General features: G+C 35.1%; 1 protein-coding gene across 18 annotated transcripts in view; it reads right to left on the bottom strand.

The window, feature by feature from the left end:
* WDR7 (WD repeat domain 7) overlaps nucleotides 1–17,240 on the bottom strand; it is a 439,870-nt gene that overhangs the window by 281,249 nt on the left and 141,381 nt on the right. For all 18 annotated transcript variants that reach the window (XM_058277785.2, XM_071208567.1, XM_071208570.1 and 15 more), the window contains 2 exons: nucleotides 14,510–15,279; nucleotides 13,045–13,133 (listed from right to left, as the gene is read on the bottom strand). In XM_058277785.2, coding sequence (XP_058133768.1) covers nucleotides 13,045–13,133; nucleotides 14,510–15,279 — 859 coding nt within the window. The remainder of the gene's footprint in view (nucleotides 1–13,044; nucleotides 13,134–14,509; nucleotides 15,280–17,240) is intronic.

Raw genomic sequence — 17,240 nt, 5'->3', positions numbered from 1 at the left:
ACACTACTTTCCAACGATTAGATCACCATGGGATTATGTCAGAATTGGAAAAGTACAAATGTTAATAAATTTGCCTTGGCATATAACTCCAGCCAGAGGTCATATATACACGCACATACTTCTGTAGAAGATCTCCCTCATTATTATCATATCCAAAATATGTGAGTTATTACAGGAAAAGATAAATTTATAACATAAACATTAACTTGACTTGGGTATAAGAAGGCTATTAAAATCTTTACTTCATTTAATTAACAGTAAGTGCCTAGTATATGTCAGATATTGGGCTAAGTATATAAAAACACAAAAAGATTAGGCACAGTTCCTCAAAGTACTCATAATCTAGTAGCAAAAATAACCAAATAACTAATTAAAATATAATAAATTGCACTCCTCTCGATCTCCTCCATTAGATATAAACTCCTTGAGAGTAGAGATTTGTTTTGTCAGTCCTTATGGCATCAACACCTAGTTATTAACAAACTGACTCTAGAAGTATAACGAGAAGATATCTATTTACTCATTCAAATATTTATTGAGGTCTTTCTATATACTGGCCATTGTTACAAGCAAGTGGGATAAATCAGTGTGATTCCATATTGCTTCCAAAGCTGATAAAAGTTAGAGGTCTTTTAAAAAAAAAAAAAGGCAAATAATTTCAAAAACAAAATTTTGAAGGGTTCTCAGATATATTCTCTGACTTGATATAAGGAATCCAAGTTAAAATCTATTTGTTACCCTTAAAGAAATACTAGCAAACCAAATCCAACAGCATATTGAAAGGATTATACACATGACCAAGTGGGATTTAGCCCAGGAATGCAAGGGTGGCTCAACATAAGAAAATCAATGTAACACACAATATTAACAGAACAAAGGGGGGAAAAACACTGACGATCTCAACTCACAGAGAAAAAGAATTTGACAAAATCCAACACCCTTTCAGGAGAACAACTCAACAAACTAGGAATAAAGGCGATTAATGAGAAACTCACAGTTAATATATTCAATAGTAAAAGACTGAAAGTTTTCCCCTAAGATCAAGAACAAGACTAGGATGCCCACTTTCACCACTGCTATTCAACATTACACTGGAAAATTCTAGTCAGAACAATTAGGCAAAAAAAAAAAAAAAAGAGAAATAATAGTCATCCAAATTGAAAAGGAAGAGAGAAAACAAACTTGATTCACATTATAACATGATCCTATATATACAAAACCTCAAATAATCCACAGCAAGAACTACTAGAGCTAATAAATGAATTCAGCAAAGTTGCAGGATACAAGGTTAACATTTTAAAAAACCTGGTGCTTCTATACATCAGCATTGAACAATCTGAAATAGAAATTTTAAAAAACAATTCCATTTACAGTAACACCCAAAAGAATAAAATACTTAGGAATATATTTAATCAAGGAACTGGAAGACCCAAACACTGAAAACTATAAAACACTGTTGAAATTAAAGGAGACCTAATAAATGGAAAGACATCCATTGAAGTGGATGACTTAATATTGTTAAGATGTTAATACCACCCAAAATTACCTACAGATTCAATGTAATCCCTATCAAAAAAATTCCAACAGCCTTTTTAAAAAAAGACTGAAATGGAAATGCCTCAAATTCATATGGAATTGCAGGGGGCCTTGAATAGCCAACACAATTCTGAGAAAGAAAAAAAAAAAGAACAAAATTGGAGGATACACATTTCCCAATTTCAAAATTTACTACAAAGCCACAGTAATCAAGATGGTGCAGTACTGGCATAGACACAGACATACAGATCAATGGAATAGAATAGAGAATCCAGCAATAAACCCTCATATCTAGGGCCAATTGATTATGTATGTATGTATGTATGTATGTATGTATGTATGTATGTATCTATCTATCTATCTATCTATCTATCTATCTATCTATCTATCTATCTGTTTAGGTACTGGGGCTGGGGATTGAACCCCGAATCTTGTATATGAGAAGCCAAGTACTCAATCACTAAGCCACATCACGTCCCCTGAGTTGGTTTTTTCTTTTTATTTAAAAATTTTTATTAAAGTATATCATTCATACATGAACATACATAAACAATAAGTATATAATAAAATCTGTGAATTAACAAAACAAACATGCATATCATCATACAGGATTCCCATACATTACTTTACCTCCAACACCTTACATTGTTGTGAAGCATTTATTACAGACTACAAAAAAGCATTGCCAAAATATTACTACCAACTACAGCCCATATGTTTTATTTGGTGTATTTTCCCCCAACCCATCTGATTATTAATACCTGTATTAGTATTATTTGCTATAGTTCATGAGAAAACATTCTCATATTTGTTCTATTAACCACAGTCCATCTTCCATCACTGGGTTCACTGTGTACAATCCATTTGAAGTGTACACTCAAGGGTTCTCATTTTCATCACAGAGTTGTGCTGTTATTCCTTCAGTCAATTTTAGAACATTTTCATTACTCCAAAAGGAAAACTCCCACACTCCCTAATATAACCCTATACTTCCCTATGGTTGTCCCTTAGAACTAATACAATATTTTCTTTGCCACTGCTGCAAAAATATTACAATATTATTGTTCACTATCATCAGTAAGTTATATTATGCTTTCATCACCTTTTTAATGCCTCTTTTACCTTTTTGAGGCACAAAATTAGATAATGCAACATCCTGTTGGATTAATTAGAATTTCCCCATATATCACCATATTCTTAACACTTTTTTAAGGAACATTCTTACATTTATACAATTAAACACAATCTTCATCTACCACCAAAATCATTATTTTACTGTCCTTAGATTATCCTCTAGCTTACTTTCAGTTGACACATCCACAGACTACCCATTTCAGCCACAATCACATTAATAAATCAGCAGTTTTATTTATACTCATGTGTTACCATCAACACTATTCATTTCCACACTTCCACAATAATCTTACAAAAAATTCTACATATATTAAGTATCAGCTCCCACTCTCAACTCACATTCTATCTCCAAGTAATCTATACTCTAGTGTTTACCTCCATAAGTTTACTCATCATTTTTAGTTCATATTAATGAGATCATATAATATTTGTCCATTTTTGTCTAGCTTATTTCATTCAACATAATATCCTCAGGGTTCATCCATGTTGTCATATGCATACCAATTTCATTTCTTCTTACAGCTGAATCATCTAATGATTTCTTATTTCAATGACTATACTTCTGAGTTCCAAAATTTGATTCCTTTTTCATGAGTTCCATCTCTTTATTTTTTTTTCAGACAGTGTTCTTCTAATTTCTTTTATTCTTCATCAGTTCCTTTAACTTGTTGAACATATTTAAGACAGTTGATATAAAGTCTGAATAATAGCTCCAGTGTACATTCTCAAGGATGATTTCTATCAAATATTTTTTCCTGTGAGAGACATTGTTCCTGTTTCTTTTTGTGTTTTCTAAGTTTTGTTGAGAACTAGACATTCTGAATATTATGTTGTCATAACACTGAATACAGCCTTCTTTTGGAGTTAGTAGGTGTGGCAGTTTGAAATTATTTATGAGTTCCCCAAAAGAGAGAAAAATTATGTTTGTAAATTGGCCTGTTCCTCTGGGTATGATATTCTTTGATTGTATTAGATTCAGCTGAGATGTCTTTGATTAATTTATGTTAGGATTAGGGCTTTGGTTTGACCATACCAGTAGGGTGTGACTCAGGGTTTAGTCCCCACCCCCTTGGTGGCCTGATATAAACAGACAGAGCAGATGACACAGGAAAAGAGAGCTCCATATACATTGAAGGGGACAGAATTTGGTCATTTTGGTCTTGCCATGTGGCAGAAAGGAGAAGATCAAACAGCTAAAATCCTGGGAAGAGAGAAAAGCCCTATGCCAGCCTACAGCTGAAATCAGAAGAGGCTGGGCCCATACACCTTAAGAAGAAGAAGGGGGGAGTGGATTTGGCTGAATGAATAGAGCATCTGCCTACCACATGGGAGGGCCAGGGTTCAAACCCAGGGCCTCCTCACCTGTGTGGTGAGCTGGCCCATGTGCAGTGCTGATGCGCACAAGGAGTGCTGTGCTACGCAGGGGTGTCCCCCATGAAGGGGAGCCCCATGCGCAAGGAGTGCGCCCTGTAAGAAGAGCCACCCCGTGCAAAAAAAGCACAGCCTACACAAGAGTGGCACTGCACACATGGAGAGCTAAAGCAGCAATATGATGCAATAAAACAGACACAGATTCCCAGTGCCGCTGGCAAGAATGCAAGTAGACACAGAAGAACACACAGCAAATGGACACAGAGAGCAGACAACTGAGGGTGGGAGGTGGGGGTAGGAAGGGGAGAGAAATAAATAAAAAATTTTAAAAAAGAGGAAAAAGGCCTGAGATTATCACCCATCTTGCTTCAACATGCAGCAACAGACTTTGGTGAGAAAGAACCTCCTATGGCACCTTGAGTTGGATTCTTTAGAGCAGGCATTCTTAACCATTTTTTGTTTCACGGAACCATTTGCCAGTCAGGTGACAACCAGACTCTTTCTCAGAAAGTAATGGCAGATAGTTTTGTGACACCCAATAGTGGAGGTCAGAGAAAATAAAGATAATAAGTTGATTTTTTTCAATTCAAGCTTATGGACTCCCTAAAATCTTTCCATGGACCCCTGGTTAAGAATCTTTGCTTTAAGGCCTGGTAAATGTAAGGTTTTACCCCAAATACCCTTTATAAAAGCCAAAAGATTTCTGGTACTTTGCATTAGTACCCCTTTGGCTGACTAATACAGTAGGTTTGGGTTTTTTTGTTCATTTGTTTGTTTGTTTGGTTGGTTGTTACTGAGGGATGGAGGAGTTATTTTGCAGCTTTTCTAAATAACTTTTGCTTTCAAACATCTGGGCAGGAACCGAGGACTTTACAGAGTAGATGTGCCTTCCTCACAGCCACTGAGGTGCCACTCCACTGGCCACGCACATGCCCAGAAGACAGCAGAGGCCCGGGAAGGCCAAGCCAGGCTCACTTCAGCCTCAAGAAGTGTCTTCCAGCCGCCTGTAGGGAAGGCAACTGGAGGTGCAGGACAGGGTGTAAGGCCTGTGCCGGCTGCATTCCCTGCTCCCCCACTCCCCAGCTCAGCAGGCATCCCTGCCAAAGTCCTAAGAGGGGAATCCCCAAATGAAAGCATTTGTGGAATCTCCTCATTGGTTCAGGTCCTCTGAGAGCGCCGAGGGGGCGGCAGGAGCAGAAATTACTGCAGGTCACAGGGGCCCTCGTGGCACAGCCATGGGGGGTTGTTTCCTGGTACTTGTGGGTGGGGCTTGACAGGCCCAAGTTGTTTTTTTTCATTTGTTTACTTGTTGTTTGTTGTTGTTGTTGTTTTTAGGAGGCACCTGGAACAAACCTAGGATCTCCCATGTGGGAAGCAGGCACTCAACTACTTGGGTCACATCCACTCCCTAGGTCCAATTGATTTTTGACAAGGGTACCAAGGCCATTCATTTGAGAAAGATAAGTTTCTTCAATGAATGGTACTGGGACAACTGTATATCCACATGGAAGTGAATGAAGTGGATCTCTAACACCATAAACAAAAATTTATTAAAAATGGATCAACAATCTAAATATAATGGCTAAAATCATACAACTTTTACATGTAAAAATAAGGATAATTCTTCATAACCTTGGATTTGGCAATGGATTCTTGGACATGACACAAAAAGCATAAACAAAGAAAAAAATACATAAATTGGACTTCATCAAAATTTAAAAGTTCTTCATTTTCTTTTGGACTGCTCACTGCAAGTGTACAGAAATATAACTGATTTTTGTGTGTTAAAGATAACTCGCAGAATGGGAGAAAATATTCATATATAAGGGTCTAATACCCAGGATATATAAAGAACTCTTACAACAAAGAGGGAAACAACCCAATTTTTTAAAAAAATGTTCAAAGAACTTGAATAGACATTTCTCCAAAGAAGATATATAAATGACCAACAAGCACATGAAGAGATGTGCTAATGTAATGCTAATTATTGACAAACATTGAATTAATGAAGTCTACTGTTACAAAAAATAAACCTATTAAGAAATTATTTGCCAATGAAATGCCCTGATATTGTTGAAACCTAAATTATATAAGCTATCTTTATTCTCAGACCCAAATGTCTACGAAAAGACCAATTTCAGCTAACATCTTTACTCCATATAGATTATTTTGCAGTGAACAAGTATTAGCCAACATAAAAGTGACATCCTATTGAAAAAGAGCATATTCATGTTTGCAACCCAATAGAAAAATGGACTGTCAGTCAATGTGCACTGCAGTGGAAGTCAGGGGAAAAAAACACAAGGGGAAATTTTTTTAAAGAAAAACAACATAAGAGAAGGTAGAATGGAAAGCTGAATATATAATGCTCTAACTGCTGAACTGCAGTCAGAGAACTCAGAGCCCTGTCTGTATCTCTTACCACTTCCTACTCTAAATAGGTTATTAATGTTTATGTCTTATCTACTAGGTGTACATAAACTACTCAGGAAAGTATGCATCAGACTAATCTTGAGTTGTCTGGAGACAAAAAACTGTTTAACAAATATTTGTTTAAAGAAATTACTACTTCATAGATTCATTTCAAAATTCAAATAGAAAGGGGGACTTCATAATGCCATCCTTAAGTATTTTACTACTGAACTCTCAGGAGATTGCTGACATTCATTTACTTTAAAAAGACATAAGCATCTATGTATTCTTAATGGAAATTCCTAAATCTTACTGCCTTAAATAAATGTTTTTAAAAAGAGTCAATTCTCAGTGCCTTTTTCACTGTTCTCAAAATTCAGTGCTTTTTGTTGTTGAACTTTTTTAATTGAAGTGTATCATTCTTACATGAACATCCATAAAAAGTACATAGTGAAAGTTGTGAACTTACAAAACAAACATGCATATATCATCATACAGGGCTCCCATACATTACACCTTGCATTGTTGTGAAACAATTGTTACAAACTATGAAAGACCATGGTCAAAATATTACTACTAACTGTAGCTAAGATCTTACATTTGGTGTATTTTTCCACCAGCCCACCAAGTTAATGACTCAAGCTCAATGTTTTCAGGAGAGAAGTTACATGGTCTCCAACTTGAAAACCTTCAGACTCGACCAGGTGAGCAAATTCAACATCATAAGCAGAGTGGAGTATATATTGCATCATGATAATACCACAAATTGTGTTAGAACATTTCATCTACTTCAATTTCAGAGGGTGAAAAATGGAATGCACGAAGAAATATTAATTACTAAAAATGTTAATGAAGATGATAATGATAATGATGATGACAACAATTAGAATAAACATCTCTGAAGAAGTCAATCTTAAATGAAGCTTTGAACTACAAAAGAATGAAGACCCTGCCACTGATTTGTACTGCATATCCTGGAAGATATTTTCAATGAATTCAGGAAAGAAATATATACACAATTCTACAGAAAAAGCACAGGATATGTAGTTAAAAGGTGCTGGTTGTATCCTAATCAAACCACCATTACTAATCGTACTGTAGGCAAATCAATTACTTCTATGAGTCAGTTTCTATTTCATTCTGAAATGATTCTCTAAAAATATTAAAACTCTGCCCAACATAAATAATTTTTACTTTATAAACTAATAGTATATTTAGAACATTTTAAAAGTAAAGGGCAACTTCCAGGAACCAGATTTACAATTCTACCTAAAACAAAACAAAAAACAAGATACATAAAACAATGATTTTCAAGCCACTGGATATCAGTATACTCTACTGAGGCAATCTCTACTGAGACAGGAAACAAATGAGGTGAGCCCTACAACTGCTCTAGCTTATTGCCTTGACGGTTTGTCAACCAAGATACAGGGAGGAGGAAGCGAGGAGGATACTGGAAGACTACCTATATTGAGAAAGAATGAAAGTCTGGGGAGACCAAGGCAGACAGAGTTGATAGGACAGAAAGGACAGAGCTGTGAAAAAAGAGTACCACAGAATCCTCAGAGGGTCCTCCTTGAGTACTCAGCAGAGCACTAATCAGCATATATGTGTAAGGAAACTACCAGAGGCTAGGGAAAGAACTATCTGAAGGGCCAAAAATAGTGCCTGCTTCCCCAACCAGACTGGAAAACCTCAGAATTCATGGGGCATTGTAGAGTACTCAGAAAGATAATGGGGAATAATTAGCCTTAGATTGAGCACTGCACAAAACCCACCCAACAACCAGTAAAAGCAAGATACCAAGGTCAAACTGTCTCCACGTAAGGACTGCAAAGCTCAAGAAGATTTATAAGACTATAAACATATGCAGTAACTACCAAGGTAGAATTCAAATATCTGCCATCTAATCAAAGATTGTCAAGCATGCAAAGAGGCAGGAAAGTACAGTGCCTAATAAAGAGAATAATTAATCATCAAAAGCAACCTAAAACTTACAGAGATATCAGAATTATCGCATGGATATTAAAACAGTAATATTTATAATAACTGTATGTAATTAGTTTAATAACTGTATTTGGCATAACAGAAAAGTAGAGATGTAGAAGACATGGAAGATATTAAAAAGATCCCAGGGAAGTGAATTTGGCTCAACAGATAGGGTATCCACTTACCACATGGGAGGTCCAAGGTTCAAACCCAGGGCCTCCTGACCTGTGTGATGAGCCGGCCCACGTGCAGTGCTGATGTGTGCAAGGAGTGCCCTGCCATGCAATGGTGCCCCCCGCATAGGGGAGTCCACGCACAACGAGTGCACCCTGTGGGGGGAGCTACCCAGCACAAACAGAGTGCAACCTACCCAGAGTGGCGCTGCACACACGGAGAGCTGACACAGCAAGATGACTCAACAAAATGAGACACAGATTCCGGGTGCCGCTGACATAAGCGGACACAAAAAGAACACACGGCGAATGGACACAGAGAGCAGACAACTGGGGGGGGAGGGGGGAGGGTGGGGGAAGGAGAGAGAAATAAATTTATTAAAAAATCTTAAAAAAAAAAAAAAGATCCCAAACAAAAGGAGATGCAAACTACAATGTCTAAGATGGAAAATATACTGGATGGGATTAAGAGCAGGAGAAAAAAGTATTGGAATAAAAAAGACAGGAATAGAAATGATCTAAAACAAAACACAGAATGGAAAAAGAATCCCAAAAAAACACACAAAAAATCAGTGATCTGTGAAAGAATTTCAAGCAGCCTAATAATGTACATATAATTTGAATCCCAAAAAAAGAGGAAAGAGAAGAGGGCAGAAATAGTATTTAAAGAAATAATGGTAGAAAATTTTCCAAAATTAATGAAAATTATAAACCCATAGATCTAAGAAGCTCAATGAACTATAAACACAAGACACAGGAAGAAAACAATATCATGGTACCCCACAATAAAACTGCTCAAAACCAGTGATAGTTAGAAAATCTTAAAAAGGAGACAGTACAAAAAATTAAAACATGTTACATACAGAGGAACAAAGATAAGGATGGCATCAGATTTCTCATCAAAAACAATACAGATAAGACAACTGTAGAGTATTATCTTTAAAGTACTAAAAGATAAAATTGGGCAACCTAGAATTCTATACTGGGCAAAAAGTATCTTTCAAAAACAAAAGCAAAGATGTCTCCAGGCATCCAAAGGCTGAAAGAACAGCAGGTCCTCACATAAGAAAGCAAGTCCTTTAGGCAGAAGGAAAAGTATAACAGGCAGAAATCTAGTTCTACAAAATGAAATAAAGAGCACCAACACTAGTAACTATATGGCTAAAAGTACAATTTTTTCCTTATTATTTAAAGCTCTTAAAGTATGATTGACTATCATAATTATACTTTATAATTGTTTTAAATTCCACAAATAATAGTACTGATTTGTGGGGTTTATAACATATGTAAAAGTGAAATGAGTAACAAAAACTGTATAAAGGCCAGGATGTGAGAAAGAAAAGTACATTTAATAAGGTTCTTACATTAAACATTAAAAGCTGTATCCCTTGAATGTTCATTATGATAATTTAAAGATGTATACTATAAATTCTAAACCAACCATTAAAACAAAAATAATTATTAATAAGCTAACAAAGGAGATAAATTAGAATGATAAAATATACTTTTATTAAACCAAAGGTGGCATAAAACAGAAAAAAGGAGCAAAGAACAAATAGGACAAAGAGAAAAATAAATAGCAAATGACGTACTCAACCTAATCATGTGAATAATCACAGAAAAAGTAAATGGTTTCAACACTCCTATTAAAAAGCAGGTCAGACATGATAATAATAATTTAAAAAAGCAAGACCAAACTACATACTCAGTATAAGAAACTCACTTTAAATATAAGGACTCAAAGAGGTGAAAAGCAAATGCTAACAGTAGCCAAAAATGCTACTATAAAAAAGTCTACTATAAACAAAGTAGACTACAGAGCAAAAACCCAGGATAAAGAAAACATTTCATAATAAGAAAAGAGTCAAAAAATCAAGAAGAGATAATAAACCTAACGGTTTATGCATCTAATAAAAGAACTTCAAAATTCATGAAGCAAAAACTGATAAAAATGCAAGGAGGAATATACAAATCCATAATTACAGCTAGAGATTTCAATACCCTTATTTAATGGATAGAACCAAGTGCACAGAAAAATCAGCAAGTATAGAGTGGGCCTGAACAGCACTGTCAATTAACAAACTGACATTTACAGAAAACTCTAACCAACAATAGCAGATCATTCTTCTACTGAAGTGTATGTGATATATTTGCCAAGATAGACCATATTCTGGACCTTAAAACAAGTCTCAGTCAATTCAAAACTTATCTGACCATAAATTAGAACTCAATAACAGAACAATTTTTGGAAAAAATCCCCAAGTGTTTGGAAACTTAAATAACTCACTGCTAACTTATCCAAGGATAAAATAAAATCAAAAGGTCAATTAAAAGCATAAGATAAAAAAACTTGTGGGATGCCATAAAGCAGTACTTAGGGGGAAATTTGTAGTGCTAAACACTTATATTAGAAAAGAAGAAAGGTCTCAAATCAATGACCTCAGTTTACAGTCTAAGAAACCTTAAGTAGGAGAAAACTAAAAGCAGAAAAAAGAAATTTTATCTATCATAGCAAAAAACAATGACATAGAAAACAGAAAAAACAATAAGATAAAAACACTGTATATATTAAGGTATTGGCTAGGATATGGCACAATGAAAACTCTCATACACATTTGATATCCTAGCCTACATCTAGTATTTTCTATCTTTTTCACTTTTAGCCACTTTGGTGGGCATGTAACAAGTCTCTCACTTGGGAAAACAGATTAATATTATTTACTAAAGCTGAAAAGCATATCCAGAAATTCCACTTTTAATTACACACACAACAAAAATGCATGTAATGTACAGTAAGATTCCAATACAACAAAGTCCAATACAACAAATAACAGAATTATTTATGAAAACCAAACATTGGAAACAACCCAAAATTGTCTATCAGCAGCAAAATAGAAAAATAAATTGCAATCTATTCATGCAACACAATATATAGCAATAAAAATGAACAAACTAGTCAAACACAGCAACACTGATAAATCTCACAAAAGTCAAACACAAATTTATATAAAGTTCAAAGGACAGGTAAAACTAAATAAACTACATTGTTTAGGGATTTAAACTTAGAGGGTACCACTATAAAGGAAAGCAAAAAAGTGACTTCCTTAAAAGTCCAGATAGTAGTTACCTTTAGGAAGGGATATAATGATTGGGAGAGAACATGCATGGGGGGGGGTTGGTTCTGGAGTGTGGGCAATGTTTTATTTCTTGTCTATGGAGGTGGTTCCAAGGGTGTTCAGTTTGTGAAAATCAGTAAGCTAAACATTTCTGTTCTGCGCATTTTTCTATATGCGTATTTCTCATATACAAGTATAAAAAGTTATCTAACCAAAACTATTATATACCTTTGATATACTTTTATATAAACCATAATATTAATACTATAAAACTTTAATGAGAGGCAAGGGAGATGAGAAGGGTGATCATGTAGGATTGGAAATGAAGGATGAGAGTGGAGTACAGAGTGAAGAGCTATAGCCTCATCTTCCACAGTGAGAAGCCAACAGACAGTGCCTAAAACTGAAAACCAAGCATGTCACTTAAGGCAGGGGTTCTTAACCTTTTTTGTTCCATGGACGCTTTTGCTAGTTAGGTGAAAACCATGAACTCCTTACTAAGTCCACACTAGACTGTGTATTATTTAATAAATAGGTCACACCTACACCAACACGTCCCCATAAGAATGTGTTTTTAAATTTATATTTAAAAAACCCTAAGATGTCACCATTTAGATCCAGAACCCTCATCATTCCCATCTCTATCACAAACTGTGAGAGTCAGAATTAACTCTTGGCCTGAAGGAAAGTTCCCTAGGCATAAGTGACCCCCCAACTCTTAAAGAATTCATTTGTCAGTCTTATAATTAGTATAAAAGGTCTTTAATACAGGAAGAGAAACCCAACCTTTCTTCTCTTCTATACCTCATGAGAAAAACAATGCTATCCACAGAAGTTAGAGCATATAATGATTTAAATAGAGAGAAAAGATAAAATAAATAGTTGCAAACAAAGATTTCCATTTAAAGTTAAATGTATAAACTGCTGGCAAATGGTAGAAGATTAGCTATAGTATGGAACTATGAATTTAAATATTTTTAAACAGAGTTCAAAATAGATACAACTTTTAAACAGTAGATATACACAATTAAGTCACTAATGCTGTCAAGTTAAGGTGCCCCTAATGTATAAAAATTAGGTTAAAGACAGTACAATAAAATTATGTGAAATATGCTCATTTATCAATTTCTAAATAAATCTGATTTATTTTTAACTGACACCTTAATTATCCATATTTACATCTGGAATATAACAACTTTTCTCCCTTTTAACAATTTGAGACAAACAAAATATTATGATTATACATTAGCTATGCCTCCTCAGTTTCTTGAGCTGAAATGTCATGTCAATTACTTAATGAGATTTCATTTTACCTTGTTTAATCTGTCCTTGCACAATATTACTGGAAGTTGAAGGGGAACTCCTTGCCTTAGCAAGTTCTGGGGTGCTTGGTCTAGATGGCCTTAAAAAAGAAAAAAAAAACACAAGTGTGTGTGTGTATATTTATATATTCACATTTTCATATTTCAGGGCCATTTAAACATTAAATTTCCTAGTTTCAAATGAATTGAAAAACATACTTACAGAACATTTTCAATTTACTGTTCCAAAAAGATGATATTTGTGGTTTTTTTGTACCTCTTAACATTTCCCATTTCAAAATTTAATATGGTAAAATAATTAAATGATAAGTAACAAGTAAAAATTTTATATCATCAATCTATGCTTATGCATACATATTTAAGAAATATTTCCAGACACTTCAAAGTACAATCTTTGACAGATAAATTACATAATTAGAACCCTTCATTCTTCAATATTAGCATGCTGAAATTTTAGCCCACCCCATATGACTGGTCCAAATGAATTCATGGATCAATACATTGAGTTCCAAAGTATTCAGCCCTAAAATGGGAAAAAGGTAATAAGGTATTAAGAACTCTTGGACAGGCAGCAAAGAATAGGAGGTAAGCTTATTATAGACTCTAGAGGCAGACTGTCTTGCTTTGAATTCTGGCTCCACTACTTACTAGCTGTGTGACTTGGCCAAGTTACGTTATCTCTCCTTGCCTCAGTTTTCTCATCTGTAAAAAGGGGTAATAGAAGTACCTACTTTATAGGGTTAAGCACATTAAATAAGTTAATATTTGTAAAGTACTTAGAACAGAGCCTGACTCAAAATGCCACCTAAAATGTGTCAGATTTTTTTTTTTTTAATCTTGATATGGTCAACTCTCAAAAGAGTTTAATAAAGTCGGAGCTTAAAAAGTTGTCTGCAGGACTTTGGGAAAATAGGAAATAGCTATTCAAGCTAAGAATTCTAGAAACATTAAAATAATACTCTCCCACATTCAAAAAGGTTTTCTCTTTTCCTATAAGTGCATTTGCTACTTCTATTGAAAAATTCTGACTATACATCTCATAAAATTCTAAAGCCAAACAGTGAACATATATCATTCATTACATTTGGGTCATAATGAGGGCAAGTATTCATTTTAACTAAATATAAATTTTGAATCAAATATGAGTGGAAACTAAGTAGATACAATTCTAAGATTATATTTACTTAAGAGCTAGTATACAGTTCACTTGTTAAAGCTGAACTGTGACCTACTTCCTCATTCTAATTTTTATAAATTGCATAATTTTATGGTGTTTTAAGTCATTTATTTTGGAGACTGTGTTTTAAAATTTAAAGGGAAACACTGAAATGACACTAAAATGCTAAACTGTGTTGAATTTAAAAAAAGAGAATAATAAACACCGACAAGAATAAAACAGGTTATTTTTTTGAAAAAGGAAAATAAAGTAAGAATAAAATCAAACTATCATTCACACCTGGCAGGACCCTTCTTCATATGATCACCAATAAAAGTTGCATTGGTCATGCTCATTAAGGTATTTGCCAAAGATATGATAGACAGGAGATGTTGTGTGGTGACAGCTCGGGACACTCCATAAGTACCCTTTCCAACTCCTTCAGTAGCTGGCACCTTCCTTCCTACTTCTGCTTTCCCATAAGATAGTTTATGAGCAGCCTGATTATAACCAGGAAGCATCAGTGACATATGACCTCCTCTCGATAAAAGACCAAATGATACTGTGCAATGAGGTTTCAGCATTCCAAGGCGATCAAGACAAACTTCATCCAGGACTTCATTTAAACCCCAGGCATGAAGGCAGGACATGAATAATTTTGCAGTGTCCATAGTTAAATTATATTCTAATAGAGTCAATGGCTTAGATTTGCTGGCCCGATATTCAGGATCACTTTCTTCCCTTCTCTGCCTCATGATCTCCTCATCCTCCTCTTCATCATCAAGGAGATGTTCCTTTATGTTCTCTTTGATAGTTTCTTTCACTTGTTGGAAGAGAACTGCTGCTCGTTTTCCAGTTAGAAAAGAGCCCCCTTTGTCTGAACTGCCAGATGCTTTTTGCAAATTCTCTGGGGAAATAAGTGCAGTATTCGGCCTAGAGGCTTCTTCAGTCAGGAGTTGAATAATCAACGCTTCCACATCAAAGAAAAGCACATGTATGTCCGGGTCTGTCAGATTTGTCTTTATTGCTTGAACCATCAGGGAGTTATGAGAATATTTAGGCAAATTCCCCTGAAATAAATATTTTCAAAAAATGGTTATAATTAAAATTTTTACATTTCATATATTCATTAATGAACAATAAATCAAGGAATTTTTAAATGCTTATTAAGTTGTCCTTTTAGGGACTTACATCATTAAAATTAACACACTAACTTTGCCTTTATATAATCAGCAACATGAAAAAGATATGAGCTTACACTTAGAACTCTATGCTGAAACAATGACAAAATTAATAATTTTAAAATAAAACAAGGAAATAAAAGTTTATTATTGACGTAGAGAGTCTTTTTGCCCACAAAATAGATTAAAATTTGTCTCCATAACGGAATAAGCAAGTTTTATTTCTGAAAATGAACTACTATCCCACCTGAAAGAATAACCTATTTATCATGGCAACTGATCCCTTTAAATTACTGCTCCATCAAATCCCTCCTTTTTCTCTTTTACTTTCAATTCCGCCCTATGCACAGATCCCTTTTCCTCCAAAGATCATATGCCAAAAAGCGGATGTGGCTCAACTGATAGAATGTCCGTCTACCATATAGGAGGTCCAGGGTTCGGTACCCAGGGCCTCCTGGCCCGTGAGCTGGCTCACGTGCAGTGCTGCTACGTGCCAGTAGTGCCATGCCGTGCAGGGATGCTCCCGCATAGGGGTACCCCACGTGCAAGGAGTGCGCCCTGCAAGAAGAACCACCCCATGCAAAAAACGCAGCCTGCCCAAGAGTGGCGCCACACACATGGAGAAGCTAACGCAGCAAGATGCTGCAACAGAAAGAGACACAGATTCCCGGTGCCACCTGACAAGAATGCAAGCAGACACAAAAGAACTCACAGCGAATGGACACAGACGGCAGATAACAGGGAGGGGAAAAGAGGAGAGAATTTTTAAAAAAATGAATCTTTAAAGAAAAAAAAAAGAACATATGTCGAAGTCTACTTGGATCCTAATAAAAAAGTGTTATCCCCTTTGCCAATGCCTCCCTTCTACCTATTTCTCTCTCCTTCTACTGTTCCTTTTAGCCATATTTACTGAAAATAGTAGACTAATCCAAAAGACACATTTCAGTCCCTCTCTACTTAATCGCTGTGCAATATCTGGCATTGTTTTTTATTTCTTGAGAGAGATGTAGGGAGAAAGGGAGGGAGGATGGGAAGGGAGGAAGGCAGAAAGAGAAGAAAGGAAGGAGAGAAAAAAGTAAAGAAAAATAAAGAAAAAATCGCCTCTCAAGCTTCTTAGAGAACACTCTCCTAACAAGCCCTTCTAATTCTGATCACCTGGGTCTCAGGCAGTTGCCCTGATAACTCACTCTAGCTGAGAGAGCTTACCCACTCACATCACACCACTATTCCTAGATGGTTCCCTAATCTCCATCATCAACCAGACCGGCCTCCTTAAAGGACTTCCAACTATTTCCAATTGCTTGTATTTGGATGCCCCATTCTACCTCACATTTTGATTGTCCAAATCTCGGCTATCTCAATACAGCTGTTATACCTCCTGAATCTAGTACATTTATTTCTAGTACATTAACCTAGTACATTTACTTCTAGAATCCTATCCTAAAAAACAAGAAAAACAGGTAAGAATTTTCGTACAAAGATTTTCAGTGAAATAGTATCCATTATTTTAAATAGGAAATAATCTAAATATCTAATAAGAAAACATGTAAATAATTTAAGCATAGCCATATAATAAAATAAATATTGCAACCATTTAAAACACTGTTTCTCAACACATTTAACATGGGCAAGATGCCCATGTTCCAATATAAAGTGAGCTAAAACTATATTTATTATATAGACACATACACAGAGTATGGCCAATTTCTTTTATTTAATCTTAAGTACATATATGGGCATGGAGAGAAAAACTAGAAGGAAATACATTACAATGTTAATAACAACTATGTTTTTGTAATGAATTACAGATTTTTATTTTTCTTCAAGTTTTATAACTTCTTAAATTGTAT

This window comes from Dasypus novemcinctus, chromosome 16 (assembly GCF_030445035.2).
Source record: "Dasypus novemcinctus isolate mDasNov1 chromosome 16, mDasNov1.1.hap2, whole genome shotgun sequence".
Lineage (NCBI taxonomy): Eukaryota > Metazoa > Chordata > Mammalia > Cingulata > Dasypodidae > Dasypus > Dasypus novemcinctus.
Note: the sequence above shows the minus strand (reverse complement) of the source record. Positions and strands in the feature narration are given on the sequence as shown.